This window comes from Sus scrofa, chromosome 9 (assembly GCF_054392235.1).
Source record: "Sus scrofa isolate SSC_HxYL_T2T_F1_AM1 chromosome 9, Sscrofa_HxYL_maternal_Yorkshire_Landrace_v2.0, whole genome shotgun sequence".
In the NCBI taxonomy this organism is placed as follows: Eukaryota; Metazoa; Chordata; class Mammalia; order Artiodactyla; family Suidae; genus Sus; species Sus scrofa.
Window position 1 is genome coordinate 92,566,426 of NC_139391.1, and position 26,267 is coordinate 92,592,692.

A 26,267-nucleotide genomic window follows, 5' to 3' on the forward strand; every position below is an offset into this window, starting at 1 on the left:
TGCTGAGTGGGGTCAAGGGTTTATGGAGAATGATGGGGATTTGGAAGGGCTGCAAAGGGGAAAGAGGGAGGCAGGGGACTAGGGACACACAGACAGATTGTCCAGCTGACTTGAAAGGCCAGCTGAGGCTGATGACTGAGTTTTTAATGAAGGGCACCTATTTCTGTATCCACATGGCTTTCTCTAGCAGCATTCTGCAACATTAATCTAAACTAAAGAAAGTAAATAGTGAGACTGATCAGAAGGTTGTAGATTTGGGGGCTGAGGGAGGCCCTGCAGAAAAGCCACCATTATTTTGAATGCTTAAAGTGATAAAAAATGGAATTTACACTGGAAATAAAAAGACAGAAATAAAGCCAGAAGAGAGCTGATGGGAAGGAAGGTCACGATGAAGCCTACAAACAAAAGTAATGGGAGACAGGGAGTGATAGAATTTGAATAATGGGAAACTGGGCTAAGAATGAGGTATTGGAGGTAAGATTCTAGGGATGAAAGATTACCATGTGGAGGTGGGAGTGTGGGTCATCTGGTGTCCCCGTGGACCCTCCCAGCTAGTATGGTCATTGGACAGTGAAAACACAACCTCTGGTAATATGTGAAACACAGACAGGCTTACAAAATCATGCAAAGACTTCATGTATATTAAAATACTCTTTCTCTCTCTCTCTCTATATATATATATATACAGACACAGAGATACACACACATACATGCATATAATTTGAAATATTATTAAGAAAGTAGCATAGATGTTAAAACAGACTACATACCCGGCAAAAAGAACACCGGACCTTGTTTCCGTTCCAGCCAATTTAATTGCTCTATGGCATTAAGAAGTCACTTTTACATTAGAAAGCAATTATCTCATTGGTGAAATGAGTTAAATTAGATTTAACAAGTCTTTTTTATTTTTTATTTTTATTATTATTATTATGTTTAAAAGAACTAGATCAGAGCATTCCTATTGTGGCGTAGTTGGTTAAGAACCCAACTAGTATCCATGAGGGTGTGGGTTTGATCCCTGGCCTTATTCAGTGGGTTAAGAATCTGGCATTGCTGTGAGCTGTGGTGTAGGTTGCAGACAAAGCTCGTGACTCAGATCCCATGTGGCTGAGGCTGAGGCTGTGGCTGTGGCCGGCAGCTGCAGATCCAATTCAACTCCTAGCCTGAGAAATTCCACATGCTGCATATGCTTGCTGAAGGTGCGGCCCTAAAAAGTAAAAGCAAATAAATAAATAAATAAATAAATAAATAAAAATAAAGAAAAGAACTAGACCAAAATTTTAAAATTACCTCTCAGAACTGTTCTCCATAGTGGCTGTACCAGTTTACATTCCCACCAGCAGTGCAGGAGGGTTCCCTTTTCTCCACAGCCCCTCCAGCACTTGTTACTTGTAGATTTATTAATGATGGCCATTCTGACTGGTGTGAGGTGGTATCTCATGGTAGTTTTGATTTGCATTTCTCTTATAATCAGCGATGTTGAGCATTTTTTCATGTGTTTGTTGGCCATCTGTATATCTTCTTTGGAGAAATGTCTATTCAGGTCTTTTGCCCATTTTTCCATTGATTGATTGGTTTTTTTGCTGTTGAGTTGTATAAGTTGCTTATATATTCTAGAGATTAAGCCCTTGTCAGTTGCATCATTTGAAACTATTTTCTCCCATTCTGTAAGTTGTCTTTTTGTTTTCTTTTTGGTTTCCTTTGCTGTGCAAAAGCTTTTCAGTTTGATGAGGTCCCATGGGTTTATTTTTGCTCTAATTTCTATTGCTTTGGGAGACTGACCTGAGAAAATATTCATGATGTTGATGTCAGAGAGTGTTTTGCCTATGTTTTCTTCTAGGAGTTTGATGGTGTCTTGTCGTATATTTAAGTCTTTCAGCCATTTGGAGTTGATTTTGGTGCATGGTGTGAGGGTGTGTTCTAGTTTCATTGCTTTGCATGCAGCTGTCCAGGTTTCCCAGCAATGCTTGCTGAATAGACTTTCCTTTTCCCATTTTATGTTCTTGCCTCCCTTGTCAAAGATTAATTGACCATAGGTGTCAGGGTTTATTTCTGGATTCTCTATTCTGTTCCATTGGCCTGTCTGTCTGTTTTGATACCAGTACCACACTGTTTTGATGACTGTGGCTTTGTAGTATTTCTTGAAGTCTGGGAGAGTGATGCCTCCTGCTTGGTTTGTGTTTCTCAGGATTGCTTTGGCGATTCTGGGTCTTTTGTTGTTCCATATAAATGTTTGGATTGTTTGTTCTAGTTCTGTGAACAATGTCCTGGGTAATTTGATAGGGATTGCATTGAATCTGTAGATTGCTTTGGGTAGTATGGCCATTTTTACAATATTGATTTTCCCAATCCAGGAACATGGAATATCTTTCCATTTCTTTACATCTTCTTTGATTTCTTTGATTAAAGTTTTATAGTTCTCGGCATATAGGTCCTTTACCTCCTTGGTCAGGTGTATTCCGAGGTATTTGATTTTGTGAGGTACAATTTTAAAAGGTATCGTATTTTTGTATTCCTTTTCTAATGTTTCATTGCTGGTATACAGAAATGCAACTGACTTCTGAATGTTAATCTTATATCCTGCCACTTTGCTGAATTTATTAATCAGTTCAAGGAGTTTTGGGGTTGAGTCCTTAGGGTTTTCTAGGTATAGTACCATGTCATGTGCATACAGTGACAGTTTGATCTCTTCTCTTCCTATATGGATGCCTTTTATTTCTTTTGTTTGTTTGGAGATACCTTAGAAATCTATACATAGAACTTCCATATGACCCTGCAATCCCACTCTTGGGCATCTATCCAGACAAAGCTCTACTTAAAAGAGACACATGCACCCGCATGTTCATTGCAGCACTATTCACAATAGCCAGGACATGGAAACAATCCAAATGTCCATCGACAGATGATTGGATTCGGAAGAGGTGGTATATATACACAATGGAATACTACTCAGCCATAAAAAAGGATGACATAATGCCATTTGCAACAACATGGATGGAACTAGAGAATCTCATACTGAGTGAAATGAGCCAGAAAGACAAAGGCAAATACCATATGATATCACTTATAACTGGAATCTAATATCCAGCACAAATGAACATCTCCTCAGAAAAGAAAATCATGGACTTGGAGAAGAGACTTGTGGCTGCCTGATGGGAGGGGGAGGGAGTGGGAGGGATGGGGAGCTTGGGCTTATCAGTCACAACCTAGAATAGATTTACAAGGAGATCCTGCTGAATAACATTGAGAACTATGTCTAGATACTCATGTTGCAACAGAAGAAAGGGTGGGGGAAAAACTGTAATTGCAATGTATACATGTAAGGATAACTTGACCCCCTTGCTGTACAGTGGGAAAATTAAAAAAAAAATTACCTCTCAGTTTAACTTATTTATTGAGCAGTACAATATGCTTCCATCTGTGATTAGAGAATCTAATGCTGGTCAAAACAGATAAGTTCCTCTCCCTCACAGATTTAGAAGCAAATGGAGGAATTTAAGGGATTATCACACAAATAATAGGGCACCTTTCCTGTCCTGTGATTCTATTCCTTACCACATTCCATGACTTATTTCAGGGTTCTGCCAAAGCCATCCTAAGTACAGACATAGCTCTTAAAAAATACTAGGGTAAAGGGATTTTGAATATTTGTGATTACAATTAGTTAATATTTCCTCTTATGTTACTTTTATATCTATGTGATTATTTGAAATCTTGAATGCAAGTTTATAATCTCACTTCCAAATTGCTATGCCTATTCAAACACACACAAGCACAAATGTATACAGATACATACGTATATGCATGTGCACACACACGCACACACACACATCCTGGGAGGAAAGACTTCATGCATCGTCAAAGCCTAAAAGAGATTAATATTCAAAAGATCGGCCTAATATTAGAGATAGTGTCTATGCTGATGCATCTGCTCATCTGATAGATGACTAGTATTCATATCTAGGAGTTGAAAGTACATCAAATGCTCTTTGATGAGTAAAGTGAAAAATTATGAGGCGTGCCTCTAACAAGGAAAGCCACTGAGTTTAATAAGCAACAAAGACACACAGAATAGAGAAAATAAAAGCCCATGCAGGGTTTTATTGTTCAACTTTTCAGTGGTAAGTTAGCCAGTTGTAGATATGTATGCACCTGTGTTAACTTATTCATATAAATAAATATGAATTTTAAACTGACACTTGAAATAATATACGTTTCAAATTTGTATACAAATTGGACTCTCTAAAATTAACAATTTGATTTACTTGTAATTTCACCAGTCTCTGCAGGTATGGTATATTTTTGAGTGGCAACAATATGCCAAGCACTGCGCTAAATATTCTTGGTGGATCATCTCATTTAACTTTGACAAAAATCTTGGTGAAGTAGAAATTATTATTATTCAAAATTTGCAAATTCAAAAAAAGGAGGTTTCACAAATTAAGTAATTTACCTGCCATTGCACATCTGGTAAGTGATACACCCAAAGCCGTCTGATTTCAGAGCTAATGCTCTTCATCACTGCTCCCCATGGCCCCCAATTAGAGAACCATTTCCCAATTCATCAAATTATGTGGATTCTGTCTCCTAAGTATTTCATGGGTCCATTTCCCTCTTCTCAACCCACTGCTGCAATCCTAGTTCTGACCACATGATTCAACAAGACTACTGCCAATCCCTGGTAGCTGGACTCCTTAGGTTCATTTGCAAACCCATGTGACCGGTCAGTGAATACAAATTAGGTCACATTAGCCTCAATTACCCTTCTGCTGTTATGATAGTCCCTAGCACTATGTGAAATTCTGGACAAAGAATGACTGCCTGACTCACTGCCTCTTAAGTACTTCTGGGTATTCCTTGAGGGAGTCTCACAAGGGAGTGAGTGAGGCTCTGCTCACTTGACAACCACCAACCCCTGCCATGATCTGTCATTCCTACCACTCACACTTGATTGCTGCCTCCCAGGTCCTCAAAGCTTTACAATCCTCAGAGGGCCAAGTGACTCTTCCTCATCTTTCATGCTCAATGATATCTTCAGTCAGAAATCAAGAGAATATGTTTCTTCAAACTTCTGTGATCCATTTTGCCACAGGAGGCCCCAAAGAACAGTGTTTGTGCCCTAAATCTCTTAGGGAAATAGCTCATTCAATTTTTACCTGGAAATCTGATCTTCTGGAGTTCAAATAACCACTCACTGGGGTCCAACAGAGGGCAGACTGGTTTGCTTCTGTCCATTTCTAATTTTCCCATCTCTTTTCTCATATCTCACCAGAAATCCTCCTCCTGTCTTCACCAAGCAAACGCAAAGCAAACTCATATCCACCGATGCAAATGTCCAATGGATAAAGGGGACAGTGGAAAGGGGTTTACCCAGTGACCCACTGGGTATGGCTCATCAGCTCTGCCAATGATCAGTCTTTGAATCCCCATTCAGTTGAATGAAAATGTTAAGTCCTTCTGAAATGCAAATATGATCATGTGCTTCTACCGATTAATACATATCAGTGAGTGCTTAATTGTCTTCAGGATGAAGTTAAAATTCTAAAAAAATGGTTAAGAAGGTTTTTCATTAACTAGACACTTTGCGTTTTCTTCTCCTCTCTCATCTGTTGGAAACCTCTCCATCAGCTTTACCTCAAACCCCATGTTCTAGAGAAGGACTGGACTGGTGGAATCATCCTAGGACAGGTTAATAGCAGTTCATGGAGCTACTGTAGAGTGTCTGATCTGCAAGTTTACAAGAATGCCTCTTTCAGTGTCAATTTAAACATAGCTGCTATTTACTAAAAGCATGATTTTCAATCTTCAGGTGTAACTAATAACAAGCTTACCATCTAATAATGACGAGAACTGTTTTAGCCTTTTGAACAAATAATATTATTATTATTATTATTTTTTGCTGAGGAATCAAGCAGATGAGAAACACTGGGAAACACTGGATATTGCAGATTCATTGACTTAAATCAAATATAATAAGTTGGATGATAATTCAACATAATTGCTTTTAATATCTCATTCATATTTACTACATATCTTTTGGTTTATATTATAAAAATGAATTTCAATAGCAATTTTAATACTCTACATAATATCTACATAAATGTGACTCATAATATTATTTTATAGTTCTTAGATAAAATAACTTTTTTTTTAATGGATACAATAGTTTTAAATAAAGGGAGATAAGGTAACTTTTAAATTGAAAAGTTTATTCATGTAAACCAGGAATTTATATTAGCGGAAATTTACTTTGTCTCTGCACATTCTAATTAGAACTGATTCCATTATACTAAAATCAATTTACCAGACAAGAAAAACTAAACTAAGCTACATTGTTAAGCACTGTCTAATAGCATTGCCTTATCCATTTGTTCTTTGTAGATATTTTAAGGTTCTTTTGCTGATACTTAGTTATAGCTGTATTTCCTTTTGAATTCTGAAAAAGAAATTTTTCGGTCTGCATTTACGGAAGTAGGAATGGATAAATGTGGATCAATTAACATTCGGAAGCAGTAAAGTAATGCCGTGAGTGTGACAAATGGAACAAACTCCGGAAATATAGAATCTTGAAGATCTGGAGTTAAAAGAAAATTGAGAAAACATTTTGGAATTGAGAAGCATTATCATTTTGCTTTTAAATTTTATGAAAATAGTCATTTCTGATATAAACAAAAAATTCTTACCACAGGCAATAAGATCATTGCCGCATTTATATACTAATTTGTTATTTCAAGCTACAAATGGGAAGGCCTTCCTTATAGCATTAGAATGTTATTAACAAACTGTCGTATTGATTAAATATTTCAAATTAAAAATTTTAACAAAAGTGCTTTTTAACATTGCCCTAGTAATTATTTTCACATTACAAAGTTAAAAATTAATTTCAAATGATGTCTGATATTGCTGGTATGCTCTGGTGAGATTGACCAAACCGTTATACCTATAACTAACATTAGTGTTCAGTATATATCAGGCATCATTGTAAAATTTGTACATTGACTCTGAATCCCATGCTCTTTTTATGAACTTTAGTTTGCTATGGAAAGTGCTTGAAAATTAAGTTATCTATCCTACATAAACTATGGGTTTATTATTCTTCCAGAACGATCATTTCAGTGTACAAATCTGTTCTTAACAACCAACCCCACTACCTGCCCAATCCCCAGGCCCAAACGCTTGGTAGATTAACTCTTCATTGATTTGCCATTGCTCTTAGGATTAAGATTCAGCCTCTTTAGATAGAATACAAATTCTGCAAGTTATCACGCTACCAACTCTTTCAGCCTCAGCAGCCTCCTCTTATGAACAGCCATGCCAACCTGCTCATGTTCCATGGTACTTATCAGATACCCTACTACCAGCGCCACTTTGAACATGCTGTTCCTTCCATGTGGAACACTACTCTTCTCTTTGTCAACCCAAATCCTTCTCATTCTTCAGTTTTTGGCTCAAATCTGCCTTCCTTGAAGAAGCTTTTCCTGACTCTCTTAAATTAGGACACTCTACTACCCTTTTATAGAACTTACCTTGGTTGTTCTTTTATATATCTTTGTATAAAACTTTGATGACTATCTCCCTTACTAGATTATAAACTCCACAGTGGAGTGACTGTATCTGTTTTGCTCATTACTGTTCTAGTATCTGACACAGTACCTAACAGCTAGGAGACTCAATCCAGAGAATTAATATACAAATTAATTAATTAAATTCCAACAAAGTCAAGAAGTAATGATGGAGTTTTTATAAATGCCAATGGCTTTTTTAGTAATATTTATTTTTAGGTTTGAGAAAATATTTATCAAGGCATTCTTTTCAAAAGTTAAACATCAAATTTTGAGGAGTATTATATATGTTCATCTTAGAAAATTTCCCCAAAGATTATTGTTAAAGGTCTGGTTGTGGAGAAAACAGCAATTTTTAGCTCAGACCTACAGTGACAAGTGTTTATTCTATTTAAGATTTTAAAAAATTTTTTAAATTTATTTTTATTTTTTATTTTTGCTTTTTAGAGCTGCACCCACGGCATGTGGAGCTTCCCATGCTAGGGGTCTAATTGGAGCTGTTGCTGTTGGCCTATGCCACAGCCACAGCAATGCAGGATCTGAGCCACGTCTGCGACCTACACCACAGCTCACAGCCATGCCAGATCCTTGACCCACTGAGCGAGGCCAGGGATCAAACCCACAACCTCATTGTTCCTAGTTGGATTCATTTCCGCTGCGCCATCAAGGGAACTCCAAGTTTTTCTGTTTGTTTGTTTGTTTTTTACATGCTACGTGTTGAGCTGTGTGATTCTTCAAATCTTTGTCTATTTTAATCAGAAAACTTTCTTTTCTAAGAGGCTGCATGAGGTTAAATACCAAAAGGAACACAGGTTAAACAATATTCTTTTCCCTTTTTGCTAGCCAAGTATTTTAGCAGCAAACTATCAGTAATTGGCTTTTAGTTCAGTGACTTGAGGCTTGGAATATCTTGCTTTGACCCATGCATGCTGTGGGAGGATGAAATGAACATAGAGTCACCTATTTTCTGGAATTTGACATGTTCAGTAATTCACACACAAGCACTTGGATCTGGAGACTGGTGGTGAAATATGGCAATTCTCTTAATGTTGAGTTCAATAAGATGCTTTCTTGGGCTCAGAGGTGAGAGTATAAAACTTTCATGCCTGATTCAGCAAGAATTCTGATCCTATTCATTTAATCCAACTTGTAATATGTTTGAACCCAAGTGTTTCAAAAAGGTCCATTCACAACATATTATTGTTAAGACTGGTGTATTAATAGAGAAACCTAAAAGTTGTAATTAGTGGGGTATTATTTTGGCACTTACCCACGTTTTTTTCTTAGAGCTGTGATTCACAACACTTTTTTAAAAAACTAAGGACCTCTTTGGTGAAGATGATAGATGGTATCTCCAGAAAATTCATACATACTCATACAACTTTGCATACAATTTCAGAATTGCATGCACTAGGATCTGCAGATCCTAGACTGAGAATATCTATTCAAGATAAATCCATCTAATTCATGTGTTTTAAGTAGGAAGTGATTTATACTGCTTGTCATCTCTCGCCTTATGATTTGTTTTTTATCTGGACTCTAATTATCAAAGGGGAGGAATAAAGGAAATGCTCAAGAGATTCATCATGGTCAAAAGAAACCCCTTTTTCCCCTTTATCTTCAGGCTATTATTTCTAGACCAGAGCTCTATTGTTCATGCCGTACTGTTCACTGGCTACCAACCAGACACAGGATACTAGTCTAGGTCATTGCACAATTTCATCTTCCTCTGGGCTGTTATGTAATTAAAATAATTTTAACCTACGCTCTTGAATATTCTTTCAATTGTAAAAAATATAGAAGCTGAAAAGCAAATAAAGGAACAAAAATATAACTTGTTTTCTTTAGTTTTTTATTGTGAAAGCAATTACCCATTATGGACTAGTTACTTATTTAATTTCAAAATTCAAATGTGGTTTCTTTTGTATTCTGTTGTGGAGTAAAATTCCCATTGGTTTAAAATAGTCATTTTCTTTCTTTCTTTCTTTCTTTCTTTCTTTCTTTCTTTCTTTCTTTCTTTCTTTCTTTCTTTCTTTCTTTCTTTTTTTCTTTCTTTCTTTCTTTCTTTCTTTCTTTCTTTCTTTCTTTCTTTCTTTCTTTCTTTCTTTCTTTCTTTCTTTCTTTCTTTCTTTCTTTCTTTCTTTCTTTCTTTCTTTCTAGGGCTGCACCTGCAGCATATGGAAGTTCCCAGGCTAGGGTTCAAATCGGAGCTGTAGCCGCCCGCCTACACCACAGCTGCAGCAATCCGGGATCTGAGCTGCATGTACGATCTACATTACAGCTCATGGCAACGCCAGATCGTTAACCCACTAAGCAAGGCCAGGGATCAAACCTGCATCCTCATGGTCACTAGCAGGGTTCATTATTGCTGAGGCATGATGGGAACTCCTAAAATGGTAATTTTCCAAGAGTGCTCCAAAGTGGCTGGGTCTAAACATATCTCAAGCAACCACCCTTTCACAGATATAAATGCATAGTACAACCCAATTAGTAATTTATTTTCCCCTGGAACGCTTATATTTGAGGATGTCTTTAAGTGCATGTGAAGTTATTTATATACTCTGTACATAGGTTGTAATTTTACCAACATCCTACTCAGTTGAGAAACAATGTTAAATAGGTTCAGCTTCATAGCAGGTTAATAGCAGTATTAGAAGAAACCTTTAAGCCTCGGTCCAGAACCACAGGTTAACTATACACCATACACATTCCCACTGTACATATACCTAAATACTGGTTACACTTGAAATCAATTCCCTGGTTCTGCTGCTGATGCTTTAGCTAAAGGCCTTATAGTATTTAGTTACCCACAGCCTTGCCTTGTGAGTCATATTGGTGTTTATTGATTCCTCATGATCTGAAAGTGAAGATATTATGTGATACACAATATCTTTGTGCTTTTTATTGTAAAATTGTTTGCTGACATGAACAATATACTAGACAAAGACTCTAGTTTGGAATGAGAAGAACCTAAGAAGAAAGGAGTAAGGCTGACCTTACCTCACTGAAAGTAACCAGTAAGTACAGAGGAGCAATAACTCGTTGACTTTGAGCTGACCTCAGCTACCACTGGCCACTATTTGGCACTGGAAGGGAGGTTGGTAGAGAAATAGCGAGTCGTTTCTGTTGGTGAGCAGAAACCTATTAATCCGTCTTCTCCTGCACTGTATCCAATCTTGGATACTAGAGTTCAGAAATATTGCCCATTGTTATGGGAGAGGGCTCTAAGAAAAGTCTTAACGTGTTTGTTAAAGGCACTCTCTATCTTATCAAGTTTTTACTTAAAAAAGGAGTCCATCTTCCAACTCTTATGCATTGGTCTACAATTTTTTTTATCACAAGCAATAAAAAATATTTTCGCATGTACTTATACATATAATCATATAGATATACAAATACACAATACATATTCACAAATTATATAAGCGGGCCACTACATCAGTATATTATATCACAAAACATGCACACAAATAGAAATTAAGAAAGGTGCAATGAAAATTAAACATGATTTGTAAATGAATGTAATGAATTAATAACCTTTCATACTATGACGAAAATAGTGTTATTTGTAACAACTTTATTGAGATACAATTCACACACATCTGTTAACCCCAAACTCCCAGTCCATCCCCCGCCTTTTCCTCTCTCTTGGCAATCACAATTTTGTTCTCTTTGTGAGCCCGAGTTTCGTAGATAAGTTCACTTGTGTCATATTTCAGATTCAACATATAAGTGATATTGTATGGTATTTGTCTTTTTCTGATTACTTCACTTAGAATGATCAAATCAGTGGCTTTTAGTATATTCACACAGCTGTGCAACCATCAACACAGTTAATTTTAGAGCATTTTCATCCCTTCCACAAAAGACTGTCCATTAGCAGTAATTCCCCAATGCCCCCCCCCTCAACTCTAGAGAACTTAAATCTACTCTGGACATTTTATGTAAACAGAATTGCACAATACAACTTCTGTGAAAGTCGTCTTTCTCTTAGCATAATGTTTTCATGGTGCATCCATGTTCATGCTTCAGTGCTTCATTATTTTTTATCCTTTCAAATATGCAATGCAGTATTATTAACTATGGTCGTCATGCTGTATGTTAACTATATGCTGAGGACTTATTTTATTACTGGAAGTTTGTACGTTTTGACCACGCCTGCCAACTCCCCGCCAACCACCAATTTATTCTCTGTTGCGGAGCTGCCCCGCCTGGAAAGGCCTAGTGAGGGCGCTGGTGGGTGGACATGCGCGGTCGGGGCAGCGCTAGGCTCCCGGACCAAGCCTGCAGGTGCGTATCCAACAGAGGCAGCACTTATTTCCTCACCACCCGTCGCCACGTGCTATTTGGTGACCTGAAATCCTTCCTGTACCATTCGTGCCAGGCTGACCCCGACCTGGACTCGGACAAGGATGCAACAGGTGCCTATTTAATCCGCAGAGAGCCCATCTGTTTTGGGCCCATGCTGAATTCTCGGAGATGTGGAAGCTGGTCACTGACAAAGACCTTGAAGAGGAAGGAGTGTGGGAGGAAGCTGAATTTTACCATGTCACCTCACTGGTAAACTTGTAGAGGACAAAGAACAAGGCAGCAAAACATCAGCGGTGCAGGTAAAGCCTTTGTTCCATGGCTTCAGTGTCTTGAAGAGGCGCTCCAGCAGGTGCTAGCAACTCCTGTCATGATGGTAGGAAGCTTGAGCACCTGGGCAGTATCGGCTCTTCCAGCAACCTGGGGGAGGGGTGTGAAGACCAGGCAGAGTTCCTCTGCCGGCTTTCCAAGGAGCCTCACGACTTTCCGTCCCGCACCACAAGGAGAAAGGCAGGATTTTGCAAGAAGGGAGTTCAAGGATCTAAGGAGCACAGGGCTAACCGCCGAAGAAATATTTTACCGTTTCCCAAGATGCAGCCAACAGCCATATCAGGAAGTTTGGCTGTAGCAAGAAACCAGCGTTTGACGATTTCTTTAGAGATCCAGGTGTGGGTAATTCTTTGCCTCTGAGGTGGATGTTGAGCGACAGGACCAGCAGTTTGAGGCCTGGTGCGCCCTCACAAAGGAGGCGCTTTGGTGGTGGGCGTCCTGTGGGGGCCTCCACTCAATTTTTCCAAGTGCAGCGCGGGCCTGAAGCTCATTAAAAGATGATGTTCTTGGTGCTACATCAACAGTTTGTCAGACTGCATGTGCTTCCCTGGTAGGCAGGGGCTGCAGGACCGTGGCTCAGGGTTCTGGGTGCCCTCTGGTTACCTGCTTGCACAGCAGACGCTGGTCCAAGGTCCGGAAGTAGCTCTGGCTCCCAAGTGGGAACAGGTGGCAGTTTCTCTCGGCCTCCTTCAGAGCCAGGCTCCTGCACCCAGGTCGGGGTCTGGAACAACAGTCAAGGCTTCTCAATTTGTATTTTCCATAGGACAGATGTTTGCATGTCTTATTTCCCAGCGTCTACGGACCACGCAGCGTTTTCACTTATTAGAAATGCCTAGAAGCATTGCTCCACTTTAGAATGATCTCTTACATCTTGGAGAGGGAGGCAGAATTTTGGTTGTGGCCGTTCCACCCACGCGTGCCTGGGGAGCTGGTGCTCATCCATGCCTCCGTCTGGCCTGGGATGGAAGTCCTGGCAGGGCCTGTGGCCTGGCTTCTGGTGCTGAAACGACGGTCCTCCGGAAAATTAGTTGTTTACAAGTACATCACAAATGTGCAAGCTCTCTTGTTTTCTTTGTGTAGCTATGCACTTAAAAATATTTCTGGGATGTTTGAGACTTCACACAACCTGCATGGGCTCTGCTCACCTGACATGACTTTGGAGCTACTTGGATTCCTTGAAAAACTTCATTTTGCCTGCTTTGAGAACAGACGTCTTACCTGGGCCTGCGGGAGGCTGGGGGGATCCCACCTGAATGAACGACTCTTTGCTTCTTGACCTCAGGCTTCCCAAGGGAGCTGTGCACACTGATCACATGGACTGCTGGCAGGTAGGTCAGAAGTTTTGACCTGTCTAGTTTCAAATGCGTCTAGAGAATTCTCCCTCTTTTCTTTTCCATCCCCAATAACCTAATTAACCAAGTTCTCCAGAATCTAGGACTTACTCCTCCTCCTTTTTGTAAGGTCTCTTGTACCTTAGATGTTTGACTTCAAAATTTTATAACGATCTTGTCCTTAAGGCACATGTAACCACCTGCCATCCAGTTCTCAGTGGAGCCCAGGGAGGAGGGTGCCCATTTGCCTTGAGGTGTCCCCTGTGAGGAGCTGCTGGCCACTCTGCCATTGATTGATCTGTGACTCTGACATTATAAATAGGTCTAGGGGTATATTTACACTTTTTAGGTATCTGTATGTTATGAGCTTACAGTTTAATACCTAAGTTTCCCCCTGAAAATAGCAAGTATGATTGTGATTTTGTGAATGAAGGAAAAAAAAACTTTATGGCTGGGTAACATTCCATTGCATAGATATATCATATTTTATTTATCCATTTTATCAGCTAATAGATATTTGGGTTGTTTGTACTTTGGGCTATTATGAATAGTGTCGGTATGAACATTCATGTGTAAGTTTTTCTGGAACATACATTTTCATTTCTCTTTGGTATATACATATTATTGAAATTACTGGGTCATATAATAGTTCTAAGTTTAACTTTTAAAGGAAGTGCAAAACCATTTTTCAAAGTGACTGCATCATTTTGCCTTCTCTCCAAAAGTGTATCACAGTTCCAATTCCTCCACATCTTTAACAACACTTTCTTGTTATCTGTCTTTTTTATCATAAACCATTCTCGTTGGTGTGAAGCTGCATCTTACTGTGATTTTGATTTGCAGTTTCCTCATGGGTAATGATCTTGAACATCTTTTTGTGTGCTTCTTGGCTATTTGTTTATCTGTTTTTGAGAAATGTTTATTCAGGAATTTTACTCATTTTAAAATTGGATTGTCTTCTTATTGAGACATAAGAATGCTTTATATATGCTGGGTACAAGTCTTTTATCATATCTATGGTTTGTAGATATTCTCTTTGATTTGTGGGTTGTCTGCTTGATGGTGTCCTTTGAAACACAAAAATGTTTACATATAATTTATCTATTTTTTTCCAAGGAGGGTCACTTTTTCTTTTTGGTGTTATATCTAAGAAGATTTACTTCTGTATTTATTCCAATAATTTTTTAGTTTTAGCTCTTATGTTTATACCTGTGATTAATGTGTATAGTTTGGGAAAGGGGTTCAATTTCATACTCTTGCATGCAAATTTGCAGTTGTCTGAGCTACATTTGTTGAAAAAATATTCCTTCCCCATTGAATTACTTGGTACCCTTGGTGAAAATCAGTTGACCATACATGTGTTTATTTCTGAATTTTCAATTCAACTGCACTTCTACATGTCTATCCTTTTGCACACTGTTTTGATTATTGTAGCTGAGTATTACGGTTTGAAATTAGACTCTCCTTCCTACCTTAGGATATCTCAGAGAGTTTGTGCTATATGATCCTTGATGTAGGGATCAAGTGTAAATACTACTATCTATCCATATGTCAAATATTAATATAGTTAATTTTTTTTTTGTCTTTTTAGGGCTGCACCCGTGGCATATGGAGGTTCCCGGGTTAGGGGTCTAATCGGAGCTGTAGCTGCCAGCCTACACCACAGCCACAGCGTGCCTGGGAAGTTGGTGCCCATCCATGCCTCTGTCTGGCCTGTAGGCTGTGCCAGCCTACACCACAGCCACAGCATTGTGGTATCCGATCTGCGTCTGTGACCTACACCACAGCTCATGGCTGGATCCTTAACCCACTGAGCAAGGCCAGGGATCAAACCCTCGTCCCCACAGTTGCTAGTGGGGTTCGTTAACCGCTAATCCACGACGGGAACTCCAGTTAATTTTCTTTTTTAATTTAAAAATTAAATATGAATAGAAACTCCTCTATTTTCTTCTGCACTCAGTGGATTCATATGTACTCCTCACTCTAGAGGCGACTGCTCTCAGATACCGTATTTCGGTTCTCTTCTGCACTATATCACTTTTTAGCCAGATGTCATCAACCAGTGGCTCACCCTTGCTTCAAGCCCCAAGGTAATACTGAATTTCTTGTACACACCTGATAACATCTCCCAGAGAGTAGACTTTCTCTGAAACTTCATCTCAGTCACCCTGTTCTAACTATGGTTCTAATAGGATAAAATGATTATTCCTGTACACTGGTGAGTTAAAAACAAAATACTAGAGAATATCCTAGTGACCTAAGAGTTGTTGATGGGTTGGGGTTTACTATTTTCTTACACAATGTGACGAAGAAAAAGAAATTTAAAATATATTGAAAAAATAATATCTACCAATTATTACATAGATTAATCATCTCGGTCAAATAAATTACAGTCATCTTTTTCCCCGTAATGTTAGACTAAAAGCAGTTATATTTCTAAGGTATAATATATACATTCTTAACATTTAGTGTGCCCTGGTTGTATTGTGGGCTCTAGGTTTGGGACTGGCTGTAGGACAATACAGTTCGGTTTCTGTTATAGGTAGCTTGTATCTACTTTCTCTCTTTGTCCAAGTCCAAATTAATATCCATTCTTGTCTCCTTAACCACTTAAAATGTTGATATCACAATAAAGCATAGTATTTCAAAATAACTTTTAAAATAAAGTTAAAATGTATGTTTATTAAGCAATTTGGAACGTACAGTTCAGCCAAAATAAGACAAGCCGAATAATTAATCATCTTATCAGTATTTAGAAATAATTGCTTTTGTGTCTTTATGTTTCTTTAGATAGCTTCTTAAAGTTTGTTCTTTTAAATTTGTTTATTCTTCTGCTCCAAATTATCATTTCCCATTTCCATTTCTCTGCACTAATTTCTCGGCCCTTTCATTATCATTGTTTTCTCATTGAGATGAATTTAACGATAATATGTTGAAATTTTAAAGATGAAATATACTTAATTTTACATTTTATTTATTAATCAGTGCAATTTAGTACAAATTAATTGATACCTTATGACTGTATGACCTAAAAGTAAATTAGTATACTTGGCAAAAAGTTTTTTTCATAGTTATTGTTATTGTATCTTTTCTCACCCACTTTTACCTTTTCTTTATTTTTTCTCTTTCATTTTTTTTTTTTGTTTTTGTATTTTCCAATGAATTTTTGTTCCCTCCCTACAAAAATTTAGCCTTTTCAGTAAACCAATTTTTGTTTTAATAGTATTGGTATTTTATAAGTGCCAATATATTAAGAAACATTTTAAATTTGTTTTAAATGTATTCATATACAGAGAAAATAATAAAGATTATAATAGTAAACATCCTTAACATCTAGCTTGAGAGAGAAAATGTAATATATGCAAAGTTTCCTCTGTATCTCTTTCCTATTTCATCCCCCCATTCCTTCCTTTCTGAATTTGCTTTTTATTTTTACCATGCATTTAAAAATATTTTTATTACATTCATATATATTTAAACATATGATATTAACTTGAATATTTTTAAACTTAAATAACTGACTTCATATACATTTTTGCTTGCTTTTTTCACTCACCATTTATACTATAGGTTTACTGTCCATCTTCACTTTTACTAAATATTAGTGAATAGTTCTTTAAGGTGGTTATAACAATTTATTCTCCTACAAGCAGTCTGTGAGTTTCTCTTGCTCTATATTTTCACTAATGCTTCGTATCAACTTTTATATTTCTGATCAATCTGATGAGTATAAAATGGTCTCATCTTGTGTTGGTTTTTGCATTTTCCTGATTACTAGTGAAGTTGTTTCTATTCATATATTTGTAGACTTATTGAAGTATTTTATTATCTAGGAATTTCCTCTTCATATTTTTTGTCTGTTTTTCTCTTCCTGTTTATTTTTAGGAGTTACGTATGTAATGTAGACATTAAGCACTGCTTTATTCTATGTTTTACAAATATTTCTGCCCAATTTCTGACTTGTATTTTTCTTGCTTATGATAAACAGAAGTATTTGAATTCTTTTCCTTCCCCAAGTTTAGAATGGTATTCTCCACTTTTTCATAAAACTAAAAATTGCGCATTTACATTTCAGTTTTGAAAGTGGTTTCAATTGTGCATGTAGTATTAGGTAAATACCTAAGTTCATTGTTCCCTTTATGGATAAGCAGTGTTTTCAACATCATTTATTGACATTCTTTGTTTACCTGATACTCTACAGATCATCTCTGTTATATATTGAGTTTCCACGTACTCCTGGGTCTGCTTCTAGGCTCTCTGTTCTATTCCATTAATCCATTCTTGTGCTTATATTCTACTATTGTAAATCATGTCACTTTTAGTATGTGTAGATATCTGGTTTGGCCTATCTCCCCAATTTATTCTTTATGTTCAAATTTACTTTGCTGTTCTCTGCTTTTGCTCTTCTATGAAGAATTTAGAATCAGCTGGAACTTCACAGAAATAGTAGATTAATTTGTGAATAGCTATTATCTTTATAATAATTATTCTATCACAAAATATAGTGTATCTTTTCATCTGCATAGTTTACATTGCTAACTATAATGTGTTCGGCATATATGATCTATATGATATTAATTCCTCTTTTTTTCCAGTAAAACATATGTAACAAGAATTTATCATTTAACCATTTTTAATTGTATGGTTCAGTGGCATCAAGTATATTCACATTGTTGTGCTACTACCTTCAGAACTTTTTCTTCTTCCCAAATTGAAATTTGATGCCCTTTTAATCTCTCCATTTCCCCCTCTTATCAGCCCCTAGAAACCACCTCCTGTCCTGTTTGTATAAATTTACTTACTCTAGATATGTCATACAGTGGGATCACACAGTATTTGTCCTTTTTGACTGGCTTATTTCACTTAGCATATCTTCAAGGTTTATCCTGTAGCATGTGTCAGCATTTCCTTCATTTTGAGGGCTGAATAATATTCCATTGCAAATATTAATTCTTTAAAGTTTGTTGAACTTACTTAATTGCATTGGTCAATTTTGTAATTGTTCACATGTGTGCTTGAAAGAATATATGTTTATTGGTTGCAAATTTCAATATATCATCAAAGAATTGTGTTAATTCAAATCATCTGTAACTTCACTCATTTTATTATACATTTGTTATAATCTCCTTCCATGATGTGGATTTTTCATTATAGTTGTTCTTTATAGTTTTGCCAATTTATGCTTTCTATATTTTGAGCCCATGTTATTAGTTTTAGATTTTTTTTTTTGGTTAATTGAACTTTTGTATCATTTTATATATACCCTTATATGGTCTACGATATTTCCCCCCTAAAGTCTATTTCATCTGGTTTTACCATGGCTGCACAAAGCTTTTACTTCTTCTTTTTTTGTTGCTGTTTTTTTTAGTATTTTCTTATGTCTTCAAAGAACCTTTTAATTTAATCTTGGTCTGCCAAAGAATATAGCCTTTCTATTTTTGAAATTCATTTTGACTGTTTTCATCTTTTAACTGGTAAATTGAGTGCATTCACATCAACTGTGTTTAGTGATATGTTTTTAGCATCTTATTTTGTGAATTTGTACAGCTTTTTCAGTTCTTCATTTTTTTTTTTCTCCATTTGTTTTTAGACTGATTTCTTCTTGGTTTTGCCTCTTTTTCAAAAATGTTTGTCTAATTTAAGGTCATGCATTCATTTCTGTTTATTTAATAGCTACTTTTAAATGATTAACATGCATGTTTAGCTTTAAAAAGTCTAAAATTAACCAGTATTTCTGCTCCCATCCTGAATAATACAAAGACTTTAGAACATGTAAATTCCCACTAGCCCTTGGCATCTTACAAGATAACCTCTAGGGATATTTATGATTCTAATTTTCTGTAAAAGCAAGATGTCTTAAACACTGTTGAAACACTGAACCAAAAGGAAATTCAATTTGCTCAAAATGCCAAACAAGGAGGAACGTGTATTCTTTAAAGTGGCTTTAGAAACAGAATTTTAATATTTTTTCTAACAATTTTCCCATGATTTTTTCATTAAGTCGGATCTTTTATTAAACTCATTCAGGTAATTCTGATTATTTCAAAGATTAAATACTATAATGTATAATTTCTGTATTTGCTTTTGCTGAACTTGTATGATGACACTGATTGTAACACACAGTGAGTAATATGTCTGGAAGCAAATGTAACAAATGTAACAATCCAGAACAAAGTAAAAACCCAAAAGCCATAAAATATGTCCCTGAGCAGTGGCAACAAGAAAGCAAAACAAAAGCAAACAGAAGCAACAACAACAAAAAATCACTGCTACTACAAAGAAATAGAACCTTGAAGTCTCCTCAACCCAGGGGCTTTATCATTTCATAATCGCCATTGTGAGCCACTCTCAGATAAGTATTTTACTCTAAGCAAGAACATTGTGCTTGCCATACAGAACCCATATTTACCCCCTCATTTTCCAAGTGCCTACATCCTACAATTTAGAAAGGCCCACGCCCTAATGACATTGACATCTTGTTAGGCATCATTGAAGAATTTATAAAATAGGTGCATAACAGCTCCTCTGTGAAAGTAATTTGCAGCTTTTATCAGTGGGAGGAGACAGATGGTTTCCAGGCATAGTGGCCTTAGGCAGCTTTGTGTAAGAAAAAGTTGTCTGAAGTTCCTATCATGGCTTAGCAGAAATGAATCTGACTAGCACCCATGAAGGTGCACATTCGATCCCTTGCCTTGCTCAGTGGGTTAAGGATCCGGCGTTGCTGTGAGCTGTGGTGTAAGTCACAGACACAGCTCGGATCCCCTGTTGCTGAATTTGACCCCTAGCCTGAAAACCTCCATGTGCTGTGGGTGTGGCCCTAAAACAAAACAAAAACCACACAAAGTTGTCTTACACATCTCAGTAGCCTTAGAGAATGTCTCCAAATGATAATCTGACAAAGTAACCAACCAATCACTAAGTCCCTAGTTAAAATCACCTGAACAAAGAAAGACTATATGTATAAGAAACAAGCTCAAAATAGTACACATATTTAAAAGATATTTTAATCAAAAATTTTTTGGAGAGGGTGAGACCATGTTTATTACTCACTTAATGGGCATGACATATTTTCCAAAGGTACTGAATAGATGAAAGGTTAATTTGGATATCCACGTAATTTTTAGTAGCATTAGGTTCAATGTTATAAACTGACATTTTTCTTTCTGATAATGCAAAAGAGAAACATGGACTTAGGTTTTTACTTGAAGAAACATACATGAACAAATTATCTCTCATTAAAATTGCTAATCAAAAAAAAATATTTAGTGAAACACTTCAATCAATTTTAGCCACAGAAATACTTCAATTTTCCACCTCATCAAGGAAGCTTTTTATTAGTGAGGAGGAATATCCATCTAAAATAAAAGTGTTTTAAATGATTTGGTCACTAATATGTACCATAATAGTCTGTGTCTTCCTGGATTGTCAATTCACCCTGTACATTAAAAGACACACTTCATTTGTAAAGATGTGTAATTGTAGTTAACTCTTTTGAAAGGGAGTAAACTTTTCTTTCTTTCGTAGTCCTTTTTTTGGCAAAAGATTCAAAAATATTTGACCCATGTCTGCTCTTAGAACCAAAGATTATGACGCTCTCCTAATGAAGTGTTTGAAAGGTTCAACTGTTTATTTTAAATAACATTTGCCATTTTTCTTAATTAAAATTTTAATATAGGTGATATGCAGAAAATTTGGAAACCACATAAAAGTACCAAAGAAAAATAGTTCTCAAATCACTCATTTACCTCAGCTCTTGGCTCCATCACTAAATTATTTCAGAGTATTGTACTATAGTAATTGTTTTGTCTGGTCTCTGTTTTCTTATATTTTCATTAGCCATTCCTTGGCTCTTTATATAATGATTGCTTATAATATGCTTGCTTGTTTTGTCCTTAAAGTGAGATCTTAAGGATGGCTTTGTTTATTAACACCTGCTATATATATGAAACACTGCCTGGAAACATAGGAGTCAATAGGCAAAGCTCATATCCTTAAGGAAATTACTAATTACAGATAAAGTGCTTGATTTTGGGGGGTCAACCCATAAGATCAGGAGTCACAATTAATTCACTTCCCTGTCTGTACCACCTAGCATGGGATCTGTTTCCAATCTGCATACAGAAGAAATTGTATGGACACTTGTATGTGATAAGTAAATAACTACCATTGAACAAGTAGTTATTTGTCTCTTACCCATATTGCCATATTCCTAATAGTAGAGATTGGATAAGTAGTATTTTGCTTGCTTGGTTGTGAAGTTCTGTATTGAGATGTAACATTTGTATCATGGTTATGAGTTATCACACTGTTACCCCATTATCTCAGAAGTTCCTCTGAAGCCCAAGTAAAGCAAAAAAATACTTTATTAGGAAAGAAAGAAAGAAAAGAAGAAAGGAAGGAAGAAGGAAGGGAGAAAAAGAAAGAAAAATGACAGTAGTGGTATTTACGTGGAGCTCTTATGGTATTGAGCTATTTATTAAGAAATAAAAATTTAGTAACCCCAGTATCTAAAACATGATAATGTCATTGAAAAAAAAACATGGCCTTTAACTTTCAAATATCTGTTACATATTCTTAGTGTACTAATAATTATTTAGCTTCAAGAAAGCATAAGAAAAGATATAACATGCAGCAGAAAATAATTTCACAGATGAGTTAGGTCCAGTTCCTGGTTCAGAAAGCTTTTGCTATTATACATGTAAAGATAATTACACACACACACACACACACACAAACACACATCTAGAGCCTTTTCTCTATTTTTCATCTGGATAATTCAATTTATCCTTTACATCTTAAATTAAATGTCACTTTCCTAAATGAAAGTCCCCTCAACCTCTAAATTGGGTTCTTCTTTAGTTTTTCATGGCACTCTGCCTTTTTGCATATGGCACTCATTATATTTATAATTACATTATACTTAGAACTATTTAGTATCTGTCTCCTCACTGGACAATAAACATAAAAAAGGCTCAACACACCAGCAGAATGTCTGTCTGAGAGTATGAGCTCAATACGTAGTTATTGCATACAGTAACTCTAATATAGAAAAGACAATGGCAGGGAAATGGAGAGAGAAAAAGAGTGATCGGACTGTACTGGAGGGGGAAAGCACATTTAATACTCAAGCTTAAAAAGATTCTGTATAAAATTTTAAGTGGACTTTAGAGGATGTGAATTAGTGCCGAATGTGAAGCTTTGTGGACACACCTCAAGGGGGTGATACAGAAAAGATAGATTGGAAGCATGAATGGTCAGAGTCAACATATTATTAGACACAGGAGACACTATGCCCAGAACCCATGGTACTTTAAGGGGCCCACAAAATACTTTCAATGATCATTTTTAGAAGAAAAAATGAATATTACAATGATTCCAATGTATGCCATTATTAGCTGAAATATAATTTTTGTATTTGTATGGATGAAAGTACGGATGGAAGTCATAATGCAGCTCTGGGGATGCTCTTTGTTATACAATAGATAAGATTTGGGCTGGAACCTGAAAAAAGAATAGAAGATCTAATGTGGAGAATTCTGGTTGGCCTCAGGTCCAGGAGAGCCCAGATGAGCTGGGGAGGTTCTTTAGACTTTGCTTTACCTTCAGAGACTTTCTGTTAGCTTTTTGCCTATGGGAGAGAATTGTGAAGAGAATCCTTGCAGGAGAGAATAGGATGGTGGCCTTAGAAGCAGGGTGATCAATCAAGGCCCTTTGCATTAGTTTAGATGTGATTTAAAGAGGAGATTATAGTAGAAAGAGACAGAAGGAATGGGTATTACAAACATCCAGGTAGATATTTACCCCTGAATCTTCGATCATATTTAGAAGAGCTCATTTTCTCCATAGAAAACTCCTAAAGTCATAATTACACATTTACATTTCCTCTGTGAGTTCCATGAGGGGAGGAACTTACACAGTCTTACTGCTGCATCCTCAGGGAACTGACTGTGGAGACCCTCAAAAAAACAAGTGATTTAAAAAGTGTTACAACTGTTATAACTGGAATTACATCCTAGCCAAATCATTCTACCCATCAAAGCAAATACCCAAAGCCCAATGATATAACAGATGCCTTCCAACTGATTGATGGTTCAGTTATTCTGCAAAGCAAAATGAAAGTATACACATACATTAATTATAATTTATTTTGAAGTTAATTTGAAACGGTGATTAACTTTTTTCTAAATTGGGAAACCTCTGCCTACAGTCTATTACTAAATATATATTTGTAATCATAACTCATGTTTATTTATTTATTTTTAATTGTTATTTCCCCAATACAGTTTTCTTCTGCTGTATAGCATGGTGACCCAGTTACACATACATGTATACATTCTTTTTTCTCACATTATCATGCTCCATCATAAGTGACTAGACATAGTTCCTAGTGCTACACAGTAGGATCTCGTTAATGCTATATATGTTTATATATAGCATTAACTCATTTATAGAGAACATCACAATGATATAAAACTATGTAACATGCACTGAATACAGTTGTGTGATATGTAGACTTGTTAGCATTCTCACTGTGAATAATTTGTGCACTAAGGAGGGGGCCAAGCCTTGGGCTAGGGGAGCTCCTAACCTAATAAGAAGGTTGAGACAGAGCCTTACTAAGGAGAAGTGATGTTTGCATCCAGTCTTGAAATGGTAGATCAAAGCAGATGAACATGTACATTTTAAAAATTGTAGCAGTTAGACTTGTGTTTAAAAGATCTTGTTAACCTTTTGGAATATCAGTTTTCTTATCTGTGGATTGTGATGGTCATCTTTTGTATCACTGGTCAGATATTTTCCATGTTTGTTGAGGACATGTAAAAGGAAAGAAACATAAAAACCACCACGAAGGTTATGCATTTTCCAAAGCTGGAGAGAGAAGAAATATCCACTGTGTAATATTGATAGTTAAAATAACCACCTATCTGTATTTTAAAAGATTGTCTTTTTTTGGAGACAAAGGAATAAAACAAGTGAATCTTGAAGGAGCTTCCAGATTCTGTGTGTCTGATTGAATAGTCTGAGAAGTATTATGATGATGATATGAGATTATACCATGCAACCTGTGAAAAAGTCATCCTTCTATTCCATTTTATGAAGATGGAAAGGTGTCAAATATAGTTACTTAACTGGCATTGCTTGGGTTCCCATAAATTCCATTGACAGTGTTCTTGAAATAAATTCAAGATAGAATTTTAGAATTGAGCCTCCTTGGTAGTGTGAGAGCAGTTGCACTGTTCTCCCACTTTGCACTGCAGCCGTTCTGGGGCTGTATTCAAAACGTTGGTATCGAGGTAGGAAATGAGCCTAAGTCCACGTTCCTCTTGAGGTGAAAGGTCTGTTTCTTTCAATCAGTTCAAACTGACAGGCCTCCTGCCATCACCTCCTCCTTAGCCAGGCAGACAGGCCCTGGCCGTCAGTGTGAAAACATCTGTTGAATGGATTTATTGACTAGATCTTGTTTTTTTTCTCCCTTTCTCTATTTTTTTTCCCTTCACACCGTTTATTATGTCTCTGACCTGATGAACTTAATTTGTTGACATGTCGCTCTCAGTGTCTCCCTCAGTGCTTGTCTCATGTTTCTTTCTACTGTGCTCTTTTCTTGGCAACAGCCCTTCCTGGAGCCCCAGCACACACGTGCGATCTCGGTGCGCCAAGCTCAGCTGGCTGCGGTTGGCATGGACGGATTAGAGAAACACCGTCTTGTCTCCAGGACTCACTCCTCCCCAGCGGCCTCCATTTTACCTCACCCAGCAATGGACCGCCCCCTCCTGCCAGGCTCTGCAACTGGTGAGAATCCCTAAAGACACTCCCTAATAGGCAGGCAAAATGCACCGTTCTTGTAGGATTAAGCGATTTAAATGCTCTGAATAGCTCCAATAGCAGAACGCTCCAGTTTAACCCATTGCAACCCAAATTTTATGAGGTTATATTGGCCATAAGACAAGCAGCGCATCAGACAAATCTTGGGCTTAGTATTAATAGCCTCATAAATTGCTATCATTCAAGGGCCTGGAAAACACATCAACAGGTGCATGGGTCCCTTTTGGAAAGAAAAATCTCTACAACATTCTTTAGCAGTGTTCCTCAATCTCTTACCTCTCACAGTCCCAGCCACTAGGAAATTTATGATGCAGCCTTCATTTGACTCTGAGGTGTGCCCCTTTTCCAGTTTATTTCACTGTTTTCTTCTGCCTTTTCATACAGATGACTCATAGGAGACAATATACCAAGGCAAATCTTGTTTAATTCTACATACATTAGTTGCTTTTCCATTTATTATGGCACCAATGAGTGGGCTCTTTGACCATCCTCTTCCTTTGCCTGCAGCTGTGTTTGATATTTCAGAACCTGGCTACAGGGGAAAACAAACCAGATAATTCTAAGGCCAAAGGAAGGTCAAGTCTGGAACACACACAAAAAAGGGGTGCTGTTCTCTCAAAAAGGAGCTGTACCATAAATATCCATGTGGATAAATATTCCTTTATGTCTGCTAGACCCCATTCTTGTTCCATACTCTCAAACTGTGGCTGATCCAATGACAGATATTCTAGCCCTGAGGGGCTCATAACTTGGATGCAGCAAGGAGAGAATTCATATGTACCTTCCCCCAAAGTCTCTCACAGGTTATCTGATTTATTTTTTAATCAGTTTTTAATATTCAGAGTTTGTTTTCATGGCTTCTGTGACCTCAAGCAACCCTGTGTGCTTGGAAAAGTTAAAATACATTTTT

The 26,267-nt window shown here is 36.9% G+C and overlaps 1 protein-coding gene and 1 pseudogene across 46 annotated transcripts in view; both read left to right on the forward strand.

Annotated features, from left to right (window-relative positions):
- Positions 1–26,267, forward strand: part of HDAC9 (histone deacetylase 9) — a 967,336-nt gene that overhangs the window by 660,220 nt on the left and 280,849 nt on the right. For all 46 annotated transcript variants that reach the window (XM_084977200.1, XM_084977210.1, XM_084977211.1 and 43 more), the window contains one exon: positions 25,147–25,324. In XM_084977200.1, coding sequence (XP_084833326.1) covers positions 25,147–25,324 — 178 coding nt within the window. The remainder of the gene's footprint in view (positions 1–25,146; positions 25,325–26,267) is intronic.
- Positions 11,668–12,563, forward strand: LOC146400030 (BTB/POZ domain-containing protein KCTD5 pseudogene; annotated as a pseudogene).